Source organism: Danio rerio, chromosome 16 (assembly GCF_049306965.1).
Source record: "Danio rerio strain Tuebingen ecotype United States chromosome 16, GRCz12tu, whole genome shotgun sequence".
Classification (NCBI taxonomy): domain Eukaryota; kingdom Metazoa; phylum Chordata; class Actinopteri; order Cypriniformes; family Danionidae; genus Danio; species Danio rerio.
The window spans coordinates 25,556,638-25,576,178 of NC_133191.1; the positions used below are offsets into that span (position 1 = coordinate 25,556,638).

At 40.5% G+C, this 19,541-nt stretch overlaps 1 protein-coding gene across 8 annotated transcripts in view; it reads right to left on the minus strand.

Moving 5' to 3' along the window:
- cadm4 (cell adhesion molecule 4) overlaps window positions 1-19,541 on the minus strand; it is a 305,176-nt gene that overhangs the window by 50,274 nt on the left and 235,361 nt on the right. For all 8 annotated transcript variants that reach the window (XM_005158112.4, NM_001007428.2, XM_068213952.2 and 5 more), the window contains 1 exon segment: window positions 14,311-14,598. In XM_005158112.4, coding sequence (XP_005158169.1) covers window positions 14,311-14,598 — 288 coding nt within the window.

Below are 19,541 nucleotides of genomic sequence, written 5' to 3' on the forward strand. Positions count from 1 at the left end.
AACAATCATGTTTATTACAGGTTTATTATAGGTTTATGAGAAGTTACGTTGTCTTGGTAATTATGTTGTCAAGTTTTCATGACAGACACTGACAGGTTATGATGTATTTGGTTATGTCAAGCTGTCACAACAAAGACATCTCAAACATTCTCAAAAACTCATCTTTGCATTTAAAAGGAGCAAATGACACTTAATTAAGGTTGTCTTAAGAATGCTTAAAATAAAATGCATATTTATGACATGTCAGTTCATGATTATAAAGGTTTGATTTGATTTATTTATTTCAAATAGAAATATCATACATAAAAAATCTTAAACAAAAAATGATGAATGTGCACTTTTTCATCCACTCATGAACAGTGCAAAATATAATACAAAAATCAGCATATTAGACTAAAATGTAGTCAAAAAGATTCAAAGTACACATCATGGATCTTTGTTATAGTCTGCTGGATTGTGCTGTGCATTCATTAAGTAAGAGAATTAGAGTGCACATTCAGTCACATTACTGACACACCAGACCGATCAAGTTCTGTTTGTTTCAAGCCATTTTCATTTACAAAATGAAAACTGTCTAAAACCAAGCAATCAAATCAGTTCAATTCAGTAACATTTTACACCACCAACATGGTGTTCACTGTAGGGAACAGATACTTAACTCGCTCAATATATGATATATTAAAAATCATATTTCACATGATTAAATGTAGAAACATTCATTCATTCATTCTCTTGTCAGCTTAGTCCCTTTGTTAATCCGGGGTCGCCACAAAGGAATGAACCGCCAACTTATCCAGCAAGTTTTTACACAGCGGATGCCCTTCCAGTCGCAACCCATCTCTGGGAAACATCCACACACACATTCACACACTCATACACTACGGACAATTTAGCTTACCCAATTCACCTGTACTGCATGTCTTTGAACTGTGGGGGAAACCGGAGCACCCGGAGGAAACCCACTCAAAGGCAGAGAGAACATGCAAACTCCACACAGAAACGCCAACTGAGCCAAGGTTCGAACCAGCAACCCAGCGACCTTCTTGCTGTAAGGCAGCAGCAATACCTACTGTGCCACTGCCTCGCCAAATGTAGAAACACATTTTTAAAATATATAGAATTTACTTTGTGACTCAACGATTCATAAATAAAAGGGTTAACAATGTGTGTTTACTTTTCAGCCAGACATTATTTGCATACCTTTGGTACAAATGCACTGCACTCTCGCCCCAATTACTTCAAGCCATCTGACTTAGATGCACCTTCCACACATTGATTTCTCTACCACAGAACAGGCTCTATTATCCTGGCGAGACTATTAAGTTTTAATTTGATGATGAAAACGAAACGTCAAGGGGCCAGTGAAGGGCAGAAAACGGGGGATGAAACAGATGGAGGAAAGTGCAGGTCGATAGAGAGTGAGGTCAAACAGAGTTCACAGATTTATGAGGGATACATCAGGATTACAATAACCATCGGTTTCCAACTTGTAAAACTTGCATTTAAAAAACTCTTACTTGACTAAAAGACTACCAGAACAACAAGAATAGTAATGGCTGCAACATATAATGATGCTGACGTGTATTGTTGTTTGATACACAATGTTACATTTTGTGTCTTATATAGAAAGAGCATTTAAAGGTAAAGCATTATGCCATTTTAATATTCTTTTTTCATCAAAGACAAAACCACAAATAGATCTTTTCTTTTAGTGTTATGATTATTACCATAGAAACAAATGATTTCTGAAATGAGCAGCTCTGAGAAGTTTCATAAACTTTCAAATGAGACTTACAGAAGTTCATGTTTTTTATATAATAAACAACAAGAGTTCTGCAGAAATGCAGTATTTTTGGTTAAAGGTGGTCTGTGGTAAACGCAAGCTCAAAATAACAATTTTACTTTTGATCTCTGCTATAAAGAATACACCATTGTGAATGTTGTAAAGCTTTCTCTTTTCTTGTAAAAGACAGTTGCTAACAAGAGGCTAAACGGCACTATAGAAGTTATCTCCAGTCCATTTTTACATTCTCGTTGTGTTTGTAATTGTGCTCTTGCTATCTATTCAAAGCCAAGCTTTCAGAGAAATCTATATATATATTTTAAATAAACACTGAAAGAGTAGACGGACAAGTAATGATGGTGATGTTAAAGTGGCGTGACTGCAGTGTGTAGTCCATTTATATAAGCCTAATTTATGTTTAGTTTTGAAGATCTGGCAATTTATTTAGGACTTTAAAAAATATTAACATTTTTTTTTTGAATAAATTCAGCAATAATCTAAAGGCCATATTAGAACTCCCATTGGGTTCTTGTCGATTGAGGCAGGCTGAAGATTAATTTTGTCTTGACCTAAAAAATACATAATCATTGCAGTGCTCAAACTTTCAGCATTTAATAATCCATGTTACTCTTAATGAAGCATAACTTTGTTTTTCAAATCATGAGTTAAATGAAGATGTAGTGTAATAATTTGTAGGGTTACTGTAGGGATAATGTAGGTTTAATGATGATTAAATTCGTTTAGTTATTTTACATTAGGTAATTTATAAAATGCATGTTTGACTTGAAATATTAAAAATCTGCACTAATATAAAATAAAAATAAATAAACTGTTATTTTAATGTGTACAAAGATTTCACAATATTAATTCACTGTACTATACAATAAATGCAACTTTGTATATGTAAAAGTAATTTATGTAAAAAAAACTATACAAAAATATATCTTAACAATTATCTTAAAAATATATATCTCATAGCAGGGAACCTATTAGGCCAAAAATCACTTTTATGAGGGGTTTAAACACAGTTATGTGGCAACAGTGTGTGAATATATCCAGCCTGTAATGATAAAAATTCATTAAAATTATTTTTTATAATCACACTTCATGAAAACATCCTGCAGTAGCACTTTGATTGACATTTTCCCTATATACATGTCATCGGAGGGGGAAAGCCCTGCCCATTAGTGACCATACCTGCCAAAGATAATGTCAGCCACTAAGAGGCATTATAAATGTGGAGTTTTAGGATGCACAAAAGAACACCCTAGTCTCCATAGACAGCCTTCTTCTAAGCTTCTTTTGACATTTTCAGTTTTTCACAGAGATAGCCTTGATTTTGCCTTAGAACAAAATTGTCACAATCACCAGCGATCGAGCATTTGCAGAACATTGGAGAACGTTCGAGGTTACTAAAGTAACCCTTCGTTCCCCGAGGAGGGGAACGGAAGCACTATAAGTGGATTTGATTTGTAAAATCCACGCATAGGGAGGTTCGGTTCAGAAGCTACTCGTCTGAAAGAGTATTGAACGGGCCAATTAAGAATGAATTGGCAGCGCAAGCCTGCGCAGGTGAGCGGCATAAGCAATCAACTGAGTATATAAGCTCACCTGGCGCCAGCAGACGCTATCCTTTTTAAGCTGAAGAGACTTTCAACAGCTAAGGGACAGTCATTATGGCGACGGAGTATAGTGCTTCCGTTCCCCTCCTCGGGGAACGAAGGGTTACTTTAGTAACCTCGAACGTTCCCCTTCGGGGGGAACTTCAGCACTATAAGTGGATTTGATTTGTAAAATCCACGCATTGGGAGCCCATTGAAAGCGCCATAATGACTGCACCTTACCAACACCCCCGATGAGGAGATAGTCAAGCAAGCGTGACGCACCCGCATCATGGGGGGCGCGGTCCTCCAACGTGTCCCTGGCCCTAATTTATCCTACTTCAACAGAAGTTTTACGGATTTAGATATATTTTTTGGGAAGTCGTGAGCATCTAGATAATTCTAGGAATACGACAGTACGTTGGGAAGCGTGCAATCCCGATAGGGAGGACGCTGCGGAGGCCATCCGTTACCCGAGGGGGGATAGATGGCAGAATTTACATATGGACTAGCCCTAAAAAGGGGGAGTACGCATAGCAAAAGAGTGGTTAGCGGGGAGGGAAGACACGGGTCCGCCCAGGGGGGGGACTTAACCGTGGCGGAATAAGCATATGGGATCGCCTAGTGGGGATCACGCATAGCAGGCACCTTTACCCAAAACGCGGGCTGACCAGCGGGCAGACCTACAACGTAGTGGGCCAGCAAGTGACTCCTCCGCTGAGTCAGTGCTGGGGGCCACGGAGGAATCTGCAGGGCTCACCTGACGGGGAACTTTACTGACAGATAAAAAGGCGCACGTATCTCCGTGTTAGGGAAAATGGCGCAGCAAGCGTGTTTCAATACCCTACCGAATTGTTTCCTCAATCACCAAGGGTTACCTAATACCCTTGAGGAAACCGGCTCCACTCGCAGATTGTAAAACCTTGCAAATGTGTTGGGTGTCACCCAGCCCGCAGCTCTACAGAAGTCTGTTAGAGGGGCGCCGCGTGCGCGCGCTCGAGAGGATGCGAAACTCCGAGTGGAGTGCGCACGCGCTCTCGGGGGACGCGGCTCATCTCGGCTCTGATAGTGAAAGAAAGGCATCCACAATCTAGTGGGAACTTATTTCGGTACGGCACTTCCCTGCTGCCGACCGTTATAACAGATGAAGAGCTGCTCAGATGATCTAAACTCTGAGTGCGGTCCAGATAATACGCAAAACGCGAACTGGACAATAAAGAAGGGCTGGGTCTGCCTCCTCCGAGGGCAGCGCTTGCAGGCTCACTACCTCGTATTAAAACGGAGTGGTAGGAACCTTGGGCACATATCGCGGGCGGGGTCTCATACGTGAGAGAAGCCAGCCCAATTACAGGCACGAGTCACTGACCGAAAAATGCCTCCGGGTCCCCGACCCTCTAATCGATATCAACGCGACCAGCAGAGCTGTCTTCAGGGACAGAAATACTGAGTCGAGGATCGAAGGGATCTGACGCGGCTTGTGTAGCGAGGGCGAGATCCTAAGAGGGCATGAGAGGGGGCGGGGTGGATTAATTCGCTTAACGCCCCTGAGGAACCGGATGATGAGGTTATGCGTTCCCACGGTGCTGCCAGCCACCGCGTTATGAGAGCGGAGATGGCAGCCACGTAACCTTGAGTGTGGAGGGCGACAGCCTGCTCTCCAACTTCTCTCGGCGTAAAGAAAGCACAACGCTGATCTGGCAAATTACGGGGGTCTTCTCAGCGAGAGACACACCATTCAGTGAATAGACTCCACGTCAGGGCATAGGCGCGCTCGGGGAGGGGGCTCTAGCCCGAGTGACGGTATTAGCCACCGCAATCGGAGGTTACCTAAGTCTTCCTCGCGTCTACAATCTCTTCAAAGATCGGCGAGGGTGCCAGGTGGTGCCCTGTCCCTGAGAGAGTAGGTGCTCTCTCGAAGGGACTGCCAGGGGAGGGCTATCGCGAGGGAGAGCTCTGACATCCAGGTCCGGTTGAGCCAGAGGGGCGCAACCAGCAACCTGTTCCTCGTCCTCTTCCTGACCTTGCACAGTAACTGCGCGAGCAGGCTCACTGGGGGAAACGCGTATTTGCGCGTGCACCGAGGCCAGCTGTAAGCCAGTGCATCCGTGCCGAGAGCACTCGGTCAGGGAAAGAACAACTAGCAATGAGCGATCTCGGGGGAAGCAACAGATCGATCTGGGCTTCCCCGAATCGCGCCCATATCAGCTGAACAGACTCGGGGTGGAGTCTCCATTCTCCAGGACGCAAGGCTGCCGTGAGAGCGCATCGGCTGCACGGTTGAGCTTGCCTTAATATGAATGGTGTGCAGCGATTTCAGCCGCGGATGACTCCAGAGGAGCAGACGGCGGGCGAGCTGAGACATGCGGCGAGAGCGCATACCCCCTATACGGCTGATATACGCCACCGCCGCCGTACTGTCCGTCCTGACCAGCACGTGTTGCCGCTCCAGCACCGGAAAAAAACGGTGGAGAGCGAGGAACACTGCCAACAGCTCCAGGCGATATGCCAATGCAACTGGGTACCTTTCCACAGGTCCGCAGCCGCATGCCCGCAACGCACAGCCCCCCAGCCCGTGTTGGAAGTGTCTGCTGAAACGACAACAAGACTGGACGCCTGTTCTAGAGACACCCAGGTCTGTAGGAACGAGGGGTCGCTCCAAGGGCTGAGGGCGCGGCGACACAGCGCAGTAACAGAGACTCGGTGTGCGCGCGCGTGCCATGCGCGTCTGGGGACTCGATCGTGAAGCCAGTGCTGAAGTGGTCTCATATAGAATAATCCGAGCGGCATGAAGCGGCTGCGGATGCCATATGCCCCAGGAGCCTCTGAAATAGTTTCAGTGGGACCACTATTTTACTGTCGAGCTCTCTCAGACAGTACAGCATCAGCTGAGCGCGCTCTCCGGAGAGGCGCGCTGCCATGGTGACCGAGTCCAGCTCCAGCCCGAGAGAAGAGATCCTCTGCACGGGGGCGAGTTTGCTCTTTTCTCGGTTGACCTGAAACCCCCACAGGTGGAAGTGCCAGAGCACTTTGTCTCTGTGCATAATCAACTGCTCTGAGAGAGGGCAAAATCAGCCAGTCGTAAAGAAATTGAGTATGCAGATGCCCGCGAGCCGAAGGGGCGCTGAGGCACCCTCCGCGGGCTTGGTGAGGACCCGCGGAGACAGAGAGAGCCCGAAGGGGAGGGCTTTGTATTGCCAAGCTCGACCTTCAAACGCAAACCGCAGAAACTGTCGGTGGCGAGGAAGAGTGGAGACATGGAAATACGCGTCCATCAGGTCTAATGCTGCAGACCAACCCAGAGGACGAACGCACCGGAGGATGCGCTTCTGCGTGAGCATTCTGAACGGCAGCTTGTGCAGGCAGCGGTTCAAAACGCGCAGATCTAGGATTGGCCGTGACCCACCGCTCTTTTGGGCACGATGAAGCATGGGCTGTAAAACCCGCTCTCCATCTCGGCTGGAGGGAGCGGCTCGATTGCATCCTTCGCCAGGAGGACAGCAATCTCCTCTCGCAAGACAGGGGCGGACAGGGGGCTGACCCTGGTGAATACACACCCGTGACTTGGGGGGCCGTTTCGCGAACTGAATCGCATAGCCGAGTCTGATTGTGCGTATGAGCCACCGCGAAGAGCTGGCCCGCGCTAACCAGGCAGGCAGAGCTCTCGCTAATGGACTCATCGCTACAATCGCTGACGTACCAGCAGTGGGGCAGCGCGAAGTGGGTGTGCTGATCCGGGAAGCTCGCGGGTCCCACGGAAAAGCTGGAGGTGAGATATTTGCACTCACTCCAAACCCGAGCTCCGGAGGGGAGGCTCGAGGGGTGGGAGAAAGGAGACCGTCCTCCCAGCGCTCGTGAGCCACTGGCGAAACGCACCGAATCTGCAAGCTAGAAAGCATAGCGTCCCAGACTGGCAGATTTCGGGCTGTCACATCTGGGGAAGTGAAAAGTGCCCTTTCATAATGTTTTCATGGCAGTAAAAAGTGCCGTTGGAAATGGGGCCCTGCCGTAACATGTCCGTTTCAGGATCCGTAGTGACAGCGCTCACCAGCCCGAAGGGGGCGAGCGGGTCTGGATCATCATCGGACAATGAAAGCCCACCCTCCGATGCCGCGGTGGACATCTGGTCTCCGGTGTCATCGGGCGTAAGGGCTACCATCTGTTAGACGGATCGCTTCCCCCGCCCGAAGCTTGGATGGAGCGCTTAGAGGAGCGGGAGGTCCGCGGGCCCGTGGGCGACGGATTATCTCTCGCTGAAACCCTCAGATCTGCCCGAGTGCCCGCTGCAGAGCAGGGGACAACTGGGGTGGCTCACCCTTTTGCAAAGGCTAACCGCGATCTTGCGCAACAGTCATGGCATCGCAATGACGACATGAACTGCCCGCGAGCAGCGCATTAACATGCTGGACCCCCAGACATGTAACGCAGTGCCCGCGCCCATCATCCGAGGACAGGAAACCACCGCATCCAGAAACGCACATTCGGAGCGCCGTCCTGATAAGGACGTGCTGCACGACTGTGTTGCTCTTTCTGTGAAGTTTGCAACTTTATACGCACCGCTCTGGAGGACCGGACCCAAAGAACGCCAGGCAAGGGAGAAACCCAGCTCGACCGTCTGCCACTGCGTGTACACACTCTGGACCGGGAGAATGCTCTCGTTCGCTCAGAATCGCTGGTCACAGCAGGAGGAACCCTCATCGACTCGATCAGAAAGTCTCTGAAGCGAAAAGGATAGCGTCTGCTGGCGCCAGGTGAGCTTATATACTCAGTTGATTGCTTATGCCGCTCACCTGCGCAGGCTTGCGCTGCCAATTCATTCTTAATTGGCCCGTTCAATACTCTTTCAGACGAGTAGCTTCTGAACCGAACCTCCCTATGCGTGGATTTTACAAATCAAATCCACTTATAGTGCTGAAGTTCCCCCCGAAGGGGAACTACACACATCCAACATTCATGAATACAACTCCCATCATGTACCTCACACACACCACGTCCTGTTCTCTCCCAGATTACACATACAGTTGATTCTTGAAAGGACTGATTTCCAGGACTATAAAGACACCTCATACACACACACACTTTGCAATGTCTTGTACATGATATCTTGTGGTGTCTTGCCGTGTTTTTGACCTTTCCTTTGTTTTACTGTTTATGTTGTTTTTCCGCCTATCCTGACCATTGGCCTGTATTTTAGATTATCCGCATGCTCATGTCTGTCTCTGTTTTGAACTATTTCCTGCCTGAAGATTCTCCTAATAAACTGCACTTGGGTCCTCAACTTCATTGTACCTCGACTCATTACAATAATACAACCACTATAGTACTACTGCTGTTACTAATAAGAAGTTTGCTTTTAAAAGCCGAGTTTTAACTTTAGTTCTGACTTTTATAGTAATTAACTTAGAACCAAAAGATTTACAATTATGCCTGTAACCTTGCATTTATAAAAAAAAAAAAATCTAAAGTATAAGATAGAAACTCAGAATTCTGACTTGCAATACCATTTTCTTCACAAGAAGAAAATCAGAATTGTGCAAAATGAATGCAACACTGCAAGAAAAAAATCCCCATCGAAGTCATAATTACTAATTTTTCTTCTTCCATATGAAATTTATCCAGGGCTTCACATTAACACCTGCCAACCTAAATACGGGTTGATTTATTCTGTGGTGGGTTAGACAGACATTCCCACTAGCCACTTAGGCTGATTGAAAAAAAAAAAAATTATTGTAGTTTTCTTAAAAGCAGGGTTCAACAATAAGGATGGACCAATGGCCCTTGAGAAATGAGAGCAGCACGACTGACAAAAACAACTGTGTTCACGCGAGCAAAAGAAAGCAGGTGAATACCGAATGACAAGAGGATCATGTGCACGGTGAGACACAGGCGATCACTTAGTGTCACGTGTGAGTCTTTAAAAGTGTGCCCGATTCCTTGCATGAAGCAACCGTTCCTGGAAACGCAACTGCTACGATCGATTCTTTTTGAAAGACTATACAAAAAGCGTTTCTCATGCACCACTTTTAAGGAATTGAGATAAAAAAAGGATTTTATGTAAGCAGCAGCGGTTGCAGCTTTCGCTTTAAACATTCTTTACACAGATTATAAAAGGGCCTAATGTTAACTGTGTGCGCAGGATCATACTTTCACACGGAATGTTTTTCATGTGTTTCTTTTGCTTTGGTTATTTTTTGTTAATATAGTTTAATTATCATCCTTTTCAATAACAAAGCTTTATAGGAAATTAATTAGCTATCTGGTCATCTGAGACCTTTAGCCAGGACAGACTACTGTGCATATTTTTAGATACATGACAATATGTATATATATATATATATATATATATATATATATATATATATATATATATATATATATATATATATATATATATATATATATATATATATATAAAATTATTATTAAAATTTATTTTCCAACAACAAAATTGTGGGCTAGTGATGATGAAAAACTAGTAGCCACAGTGGCTGTTGATCAAAAAAGTAAATGTAAAGGCCTGAATGTATCAAAATGTTCATAAATAAATACCATATATTATTCAGTGTTATTAATACATTAACTAATGTTAACAAGCTGAACATTATAATGTATCATGCATTGTTACCTCCCCACAATAATCTGACATAATCAGATAATGTTGCTAGTTTTGCAGAGCTCTGTGTTTTTGCATTTGGCTATTTCCAGGAAAAATGTCAGTCCAAGCACTATCCCTGCTGAAATAACCGCAAATCTGATTTCCAACAAGTAACTTGACAAGAACTTGTTTATAGAACTCTCACTTGTGTGATCTTGCGGCAATAACCTTGATCAGACAGACATTTAAATTATTTTCACCGAAGCAGAACACCGACTGGCTCAGAAGTCGAAACTCGAGCTGAAACCCGTCTTACTGAATCTGTCGCACAGAAACAGACACTTGTGCTCACGACTTTATATTCCAGCAACATTGATAGAGCACCAAACCTACAATCTCACCCTGAACTTCCTTCCCTGCCTCTCTTTCTCAGCGTCTTTGTCATTCTTTTTCTACAAGATTTTTTTCCCCCTGCTAGGAGCCCAGAAAAGCAAAGCTGAAACAAAGAGATAGAGCAAATGCAATGGCAGTGAGGTAAAAGAAAGGGAGAGAAAGCAGGAAAGGAAAGGTAGAGTTGACAGAACAGAAATAAAGGCACAGATTGGAGCAGCACCTGGATTCAGTTCTCTCTGCATGTGTGTGTATGTGGGATGTATTCGACAAAAAAAAAAAAAAAATGCTTCTCTGCACACATCTGAAGGGACCCAGATGGACAGATGCATTTGAAATTCGATAGAGTGACATAAAGCAATAGAGGGGAAAATGTGCCAATGAGCAAACACATGGGGGAGAAGAGCAAAGCCTTTCTTTCTGGCTGCCAGAGAGATTAGTCCAAATGCATGACATTTACCATGAAGACAGACAGTCTGACAGAGAGACAAAGCAAACATGCACACATGTAGAGGATTTCTACATTTTGAAGTTAACTCTATTGTGTTTACATGTGTGCTTATGTGCTTGTTCGTGTTTGTAAGTGCATGTGCAGCAGAGCTCAATGGTGCCAGCATTTCAATCGCATTTTCAGACTAAAAATAGATGTAAGTGGAACTGATAAATGCATTTTGGAGTATATGTAAAAAATAAAAAGGTGGGGCCTCATGGTGGCGCAGTGAGTAGCACAATCGCCTCACAGCTAGAAAGTCGCTGGTTCAAGCCCCGGCTGGGTCAGTTGACATTTTTGTTTGTCTCCCCGTGTTTGCGTGGGTTTCTTCCAGGTGCTCCGGTTTCCCCCACAGTCCAAAGACATGCGCTATGGGTGAATTGAATGAACTAAATTGTCCGTCTATGTGTGTAAATGCAAGAGTGTATAGGTGTTGCCCAGTGTTGGGTTGCGGCTAAAAGGACATCCACTGCGTAAACATATACTGGATAAGTTGGCGGTTCATTCCGCTGTGGCAACCCCTGATTATTAAAGGGACTAAGCCGAAAAGAAAATAAATGAATAAATGAATGAATAAAAAATAGGTTCCTGGGATTTCAGCTTTTTAAAATTCAGGACATAAAAAGTTAAAATTTAAAACGATTTAACAAAATACAAAAAAAAAAAAAAAAAAAAAAACAATATTACTTAAAGGGACAGTTCATCCAAAATGAAAATTTACTGCTAATTTAGTTACCTTAGGCCATTGAACATAGTATGTAGTAGGTGACTAATAATGATTTAGATGAATTTGTGATCTTTAGTGATTTGTGTAATCAAAGTCGTTGTTCGGAGATTAAAATGAAACCCATTTTAAAATAACTTTGGAGCTCCTTGTGATACACTGGGGTTTTATTAAGCAAAATGTTTAGTTGTTGCAAGAAATGTAACATTATTTACAATTAGCTTTATGCTTTGATGCGTACAATTACACTGGTGTGATAAGTCATGGCCGGTCCCTGGAGCACACGAACACACAGATTCGAAGATCTGCTTTCGAATTTTGGTTAATGCTGAGCCATAAAAAGACTAGTCCTAAATCACAATTCATCAGCATTTCAAACAAATAACGCTTATTTTATGTTTCAAACATATAAATACCCATACAGTGCCTATAGAAAAGCATCATGACCTGTGAAAATCTATACCTTTACTCACATTACATTTTTTAAATACTCCTTCAGTATTAAGTTGTAGAAAGGCACAGGTTAGGAGAAGGCTACAAAAACATTTCAAAGGCTGGAATGTTATTTGAAAAGTGATTTGACTTCAGGCTGTATGACAAATAAAGTCATTATTTCAAAGGGGTGTGATGATTTTCTATAGGCACTGTAAGTACTAGCTAAACGTAACATGGTAATTTACAAGTTAATGTTTATGGAGATGACAAGTAACAATTATTTTTAAACACATAAACATTGTTTAGGTTACTAGAACAATTACTTTATGTTTCTCCTGGCTAAGCAGCAACTTACTTTCATGTATTTCTTGAGAAGTAGATTTTTTAAATTTATATATATATATATATATATATATATATATATATATATATATATATATATATATATATATATTTTTTTTTTTTTTTTTTTTTTTAAACAGGAAAAGATAATCGGGCCTGACTCAGTATTAATGCTGTTTTTCAGCAGCTTCCTGCTCTGCAGAATATAAAAACATAGACACACTTGCCATCTCATCCATCAACACATGAGAACAGTACAAACAATCACCAAACATACAAAATAAATAGAAACAGGCTACTATCACAGTGGCTACAGCAGTAGCTGACCATCAGAGGATGAGCAAGTTTAAAAAAAAAAAAAAAACTCTCGATGAATTAACATGTTGTAAAACCAGCAGCTCTGATCTTTCCACTGCGGCGCAGGCTAACCTAGTAGCACTTGTCACCCATCATATTCATGATAAAGCTGTTATCATGATTAAATACATATTCTTACACATATTTGAGAATCAGCATATAAGATGGCTCACTATATAATTACACGTTTGTCAAAATTTGCAGAAAAGGTAAAAAAAGAAAACCAAAACGTCAAGTGACCAGCAACGCTGTGAACACATGCAGAGAACTGCTTGCCCAGGCTGTGGATTAGAGTTAATAATTCATATGGCTGAATAATCAACAAAAGCTTTATAAGGCCTGAGTGTACAGCAGGAGCCATAGGGACTGATTTGGACTTGTTTGTATGTGTTTATTTTTAATCTCAGAAAGGACCTCCATTGACTTGCTTTATAGAAATCAAGGATAATAGATTCAGATTTATTGAAAAAATTATCTTTGATGTTCTACTGATGATCTTTGATGGTTTAAGGGTGAGTAAAATAACTGTAAATTAGAATTTTTAGATGAACTAATCCTTTAAGGAGTTTACACATGTTTTACAGCCTGTCACGTTTTGTCCCTGTGTTCGGTTTGGTAGAAATACATAAACACAGCAGTCATGCTTGGAACTACACCAAAACAACTGGCCAGAGACAGCATGAACGAGCTTGAGAATGAGCTTTTGGTAAGAAACTACCCAGCACACCAAGATTTTTCACAATGTATAATGAGTTATTATAAATGTTGTGTAAAATGTAGCAGTGTTTGTTTTGCTAATTCCTCCCAAAAGGACTTGAGTGTTAACCCAGAGCAAGGACAAAATGAAATGTCTAACTGAAATTCTGTGCCCTTTGGTTTAGGTTTTTGTCAACTTTGCTTTTTGCTTGGAAAAAAAAATTGACAATGTTGTGATTCTCCCTGTAGCTGCTTGGTTTAAAGCTTATAAGACTTTAATGGAGACTTAAAAAAAATAAAAAATAAAAAGATTCCCCTCTGAAAACAGAAAAATACTTCTGGAACCAGTGCTGCAGAAATTTCAGGCTTGTTTATAAATAGGAAAAGACATTTACTGGATATTATTAGCATTTTAATTACAAAATAATCTGTTTCTGTAATTTAGTTTTAATATTTAGATGAAACATATTTCAATGATAATTTAATAAATACACACTGAAAACCTATAATAATAAAATTATTTTTGCTGCTTGTTCAAACTACTTAATTAAAATAAGCTAAAACAACATGATTCTTAAGACTTATTTTTATGTTACATCAACTTAAATTTGTAAAAACAATTAAGTTTGAACTTAATCTATTTGTGTTAGGACAATATGAAACAATTTTGTGGAACCTAGCTTTTTTTACAGTGTATATACTGCACTTTTTGTTTGTAAATACAGTCGTTTTTCATTGTAAATGTCCCAATGCATCTCTTTGATAAGCATAAACAAATTATTTGATACATTTTCACTCAGCCCCTAAAGTTCTGTAAACACTGCTCTGTGACAAAAGTAAACCCCTATTTATTGTGTCTACAGTAAATCTCTGTGTTGTTTTCACTTGTAATAAACTCACCTGGGATCTCTCTGCGGTCTCGAACCCAGCGCAGTGTGGCTGGAGGTTTGCTCCGCAGGGACAAACATGTGAGCTCAACCTCTCCTCCCTCCACCGCCTCTGTTTTCACCTCCACGCTGGGTACCTCCGGGGGCACCACCACCGACAGCGTCGCCACCTGGTGGTGTGTATCATCGGTGTAGAGCTGGCAGAAGTAGCCACCCTCGTCTGACACACTTACATTAGTCAACGTGATGCGCACCAGCTTCGGCGTAAAAAGAACCATCTGAAAACGGTCATCTTTCAGCGCTAGAAAAACAGGAAAAGAGAAAGGATAATTAGGAATGAAGAAAACACGGAATATGCTAGTGTAAATTAAACTTAAATTGAGCCAAATTACTTTCTAAATGTATCTTTCCTGCTCTTATAGTGAGCAATTACGATGGTGCCTGTTATTGCAAAGAAGAAAATGTGCCTTTTTAAATTTTAATCAAAATGGAATTACTTGCTCTCAAATGATTTTCTTTTTTTTTCCTGCTGATGTACAAATGGGCATTTAGGCAGTGTTCTTAGCAACCTTATTGCAAGTTCGACTTCATCTTGGTTGAAAACACTTTCTTTTAAAAACGAGGTTACAAAGTAGTTGAGCTTTACTTCAGTAAAGCATGTTATGGTTGGAAAATCCTTCAGAATAGTGTAAAAAGATCACTAACTAAATTGCAATAGCATTCAAAACAAATTGTCAATGATATATGCAATAAATTATTACAATTGATTTCAATATTATATTCATTAAAAAATCCTGAAAAGCAGATCACAGTTTCCATGAAATATTTGCATATTTGAATATAAACAAGAAAAGCAGTAATGGCTGTGGAGAATTCAGAACAAAACATTTTAATATACAGCTCTGGAGCAAGATTGTCATACAACAGATATTATTTGTTTGTTTGTTTGTTTGTTTGTTTGTTTGTTTGTTTGTTCGTTTGTGTGTTTGTTTCTTTGTTTATTTGTTTGTTTCTTTGTTTGTTTGGATGGATGGATGGATGAATGGATGGATGGATGGATGGATGGATGGATGGAAGGACGGACAGACGGATTGAGATGGATCGATAGATTGATGGATGAATTAATGGATGGATTGATAGATTGATCAATGAATGAACGAATGAATGAATTAATTAATTTGTTTACAACACGATGAATTAATTACTTGATTAATTGATAGAATGTTTGAATTAATTAATTATTTGTTGTGTGAGTAAATCTGAGTTTTATTTAAGCAAAAACGTAATTCATTGATTGAGTGTTATAATTGATGACTGAATCAGTGATGATGACGGAAAGTGAATTAGTATAGTATGTGAATCACTAAATGAATCAGTCAGTGAGTGAGCAAATGAATGAACAAACAAGAGTTAAATACTGAGTTCCAGCTCTGGAAAAAATAAAAATAAAATTCAATGTTGATGTTTACTTGTCTGGATTCAACAATAAAAAGGATTAACGTACACACACACACACACACACACACACAAACACACACACACACACACACACACACACACACACACACACACATTCTGCTTGTGTTCGATTTATAAACACCCTTTTGTCTTCTACATTTTGTAAACAATTTTAATGCAAGTACTTGTTTGTTAGCTTCAAACCAGCTGCTTATGTAGTAGCTTGTAGATGCGCTACCTACTTTCTCAAAAGGGAAGTTTGTAGCTCCACTACTTTTAGTTAGTTAATTTCAATGGAAGTTTGTTGTTTGCAAGCTACGCTTTCAAATTAACTTTTCAAACTCTGAATTACACATTAAAGATCAAACGAGTAAAGCAACATAAAAAGGAGAAGATGAAAAGAAGAAGAAAACAACAGACGAGCGTTTTTAACTAGCATCTCTCATAGGCCAGCTGACACAGAACATCACATAAATACAACAGAGAAAACAGGCGCCGAGAACCCACGTTGAAAATAATCTGTGCTTTGAAACCAAGGTGAGAGAAAAATCAATTGTCAGAAAATAATAATAATAATAATAATAGCAAATAATGACTGCAGGGGCTGGACAGGCCTTTTTGGGACAGAAATCACACAAGCTCATTCTGTATTGAGCGGCACTAAATACTTCTATTCTCTCCAGTTCTTTTTTAAAGCTCTTTGTGCGTGGACGACAGTGCTCTGGAGATGCGACTCTCTGCCATCGGCTCACCCCGTGTGCTGGATCCATAAGATGATTACAGCTCTGAAAGAAGTCAGAATTTTCAACACCTGGCTGCATTTGTCTGTGTTTCTTGCTGGAAACTGTGAGGACGAGGGAACGTGAAAAAGTAAATGAACAGATTCGGTAAACGGTTAAGTAGATGAATCAGTTATTAAGAGGCCAAATGAATCACTGAATGAATAAATCAGTTAACAAGTAAGAGTTGATTAAGATTATTATTGATTTTGTAAGCGACAAAAATGTCAAAAACTAGAGAGTTTGTGAATAAATTCATAAGTGAATGAAACAATTATGACTGGATCACTTCATTAAGTTACAATGAACAACAGAGTAAATGATTCACTCCATGAATCAGTAAATAAGCAACTGAGCGAGTGAGTGAGTTGGTGAATAAATGCCTGAATGCATTACTGACTCAGTGAATCAATGATTAAGTGTGTTGCTTTAACTGAATAAGTGGTTCATTGGCTTGTTTAGTTGGGGTCAGTAGAGCTGCCCTACTATTGAATCTCATCCCTTAACACGAATTTTCATATTGAAACTGAAAGCAGAACTGATGTACTGAACTTGTTATACATTGATGAACGCTTGATTACTTTTTGCCTGTTCTTCTTCTTTTTTTTTTTTTTTGGATGGCAAAAGTGTATAAAGTGAGTTAAAGATTAAGCAAGATAGTTGTACAATATATGAACAGGTGAGTTATTCAAGTCAATTAATGGATGTATGAGTATTTGAACAAATAAATTGATTAATGAATGAACGATTCTTCGTTGAGAAAGCAAGTTACAGGTTTATATTGAGGAACAGTTCAGCATGTTGCATTAACTGAAAGAGTGATACATCAGTTGTACATTAGCGTGAATCTTAGTTCCCAACATGAACTATTTTACGTCACTATTACATTTTAGTAAATTATATTATCAAACAAATTTTTATTTGAGGAAACTTTTACTTTTTTAGGGCAAAATTAACTTCTGCCAGAGCAAACTTCTGCCAGAGCAAACTGATATTTTTTCGTTACCCTGTCAAGCTAAAATTTGTATTTGAGAGTGAATATAAGAGTACACGGTAGAGTCTTTTTACATCAGTGCTGGACAAAGATTAATTTTGACTAATCTATCCAAAATAAAAGTTTGTTTTGACATTAGGGGTGTCAAAATGAATTGTTTCTTCAGTGCAACATAATGCACTGAATTGGTTTGTAATCGATCCTAACCGGTTATTAAACATTGACGTCATTTATCTCATAGATGCTAAGTCACAGTAGAATATATGGCGAGCAATGCAAGCGCAAGTAATTCCAAAAGCACATTGCTGACATTGAAGCTACAGCAGAGCCCCTATTTCACTCCAGTGGAGAAAATGAAAGTAAACTTCATTTCTCTCTCTGTCACAGTGGCCCCTTTGACCTGCTGTTCCAGCGATACTTTTAAATTCAGACATGAGCTTGTCTGCAGAGTGAGTTTTTTTCACTGCATCGATCACAAATCAGCTGAGAACGCTGCGTTCATTTATCAGTGTCACTGATTGGTGAACAGTGCCAGCGCATTAGAACCAATCACAGCCCTTTCTGTTGAGGGTGTGATCAATCATAAGAGTTTAACAACTTGCTTGCTCGACAACTCTTCAAAAATATTTTTTTCTCAAAAAATTGTTAAATGCTCAGATTGTTCTGTGCATGTCCTTGAGTTTGGTTTGATGAGTGTTTACTTTGAGCATAAAATGATTTAAAAATGATACATTTTAATTATTGCACTGGATTAGGGATAGGGTTAGTAAGATATAAAGGTGTGTATGCAAAGCATTGTCAATGCAACAAGATGCACCGAGATGTAGAATTTAACTGAATTGTTTGCTTAATAACCGAACAGAACCGTGAGTCCAGAGTAGGTTCACACCTCTATTTGACACAATATATGTACAGTTGAAGTCAGAATTATTAGCCCTCCTGAATTATTTTCCCCCAATTTCTGTTTAACGGAGAGAAACATTTTTCAACACATTTCTAAACATAATAGTTTTCATAACTCATCTCTAATAATTGATTTATTTTATTTTTACCATGATGACAGCAAATAATATTTTACTATATATTTTTTAAGAGACTTCTATACAGCTTAAAGCGACATTTAAAGGCTTAACTAAGTTAATTAGGTTAACTAGGCAGGTTCAGGTAATTGGGCAAGTAGGCAAATTTTCTCAAATATATGCATGCATGTGTGTATTTTTATATATCTAATACATATACACGGAACACACACACACACACACACACACACACACACACACACACACACACACACACACACACACACACACACACACACACACACACACACACACACACACACACACACACACACACACACACACCTATTACGTCAAAACAAACTTTTATTTTAGATGCGACTAATGGGATTCATTTTTGCCCAGCACTAAATGAAATGAATCATGCAATGGGATTTACTAATGTTATTTGCACCATTATTTAATGCCAAAAAAATGTCCTTAATTTTGTGCTGTAAATGGCTGCAGTTGTTCATGGAGGAGGTATTGCTGAGGGAGAGCACTTTATTTCACATGTAATCATTTATTTGAAATGCCAAAAGAACAGATCATTCGAACATATTATTTTGTGGCATGTTTCAGGATTTAAAATATGATTTCAAACACACTATTTATTTTCCTGCATTATCCATGGTCCATTTTTCCTGGGACAGTCACGTATCTCAGCTCTTTTTAGTATCTTGCAAGAACAACCTAATCAAAGGTAACCAAGCTCATCGTAGAAAAATATTACCACCCATTCACAATTCATAATTGATTAGCTTGCAGTAAGAGAAGTCGGAGCAGACAAAATCATGGTGAATGAACACATAATTAAAGCGCTCACTTGCCTGTGCGATCCTAGTTCTTTAAGTATAAGCAGCTCTTCTTGCACTTGAACTATCAAACAAACAGTTGCAAGTGTCTTCACTTGCATTAAGCTTTTACCTGTTTGTTTATTACGCATTACCCCAAT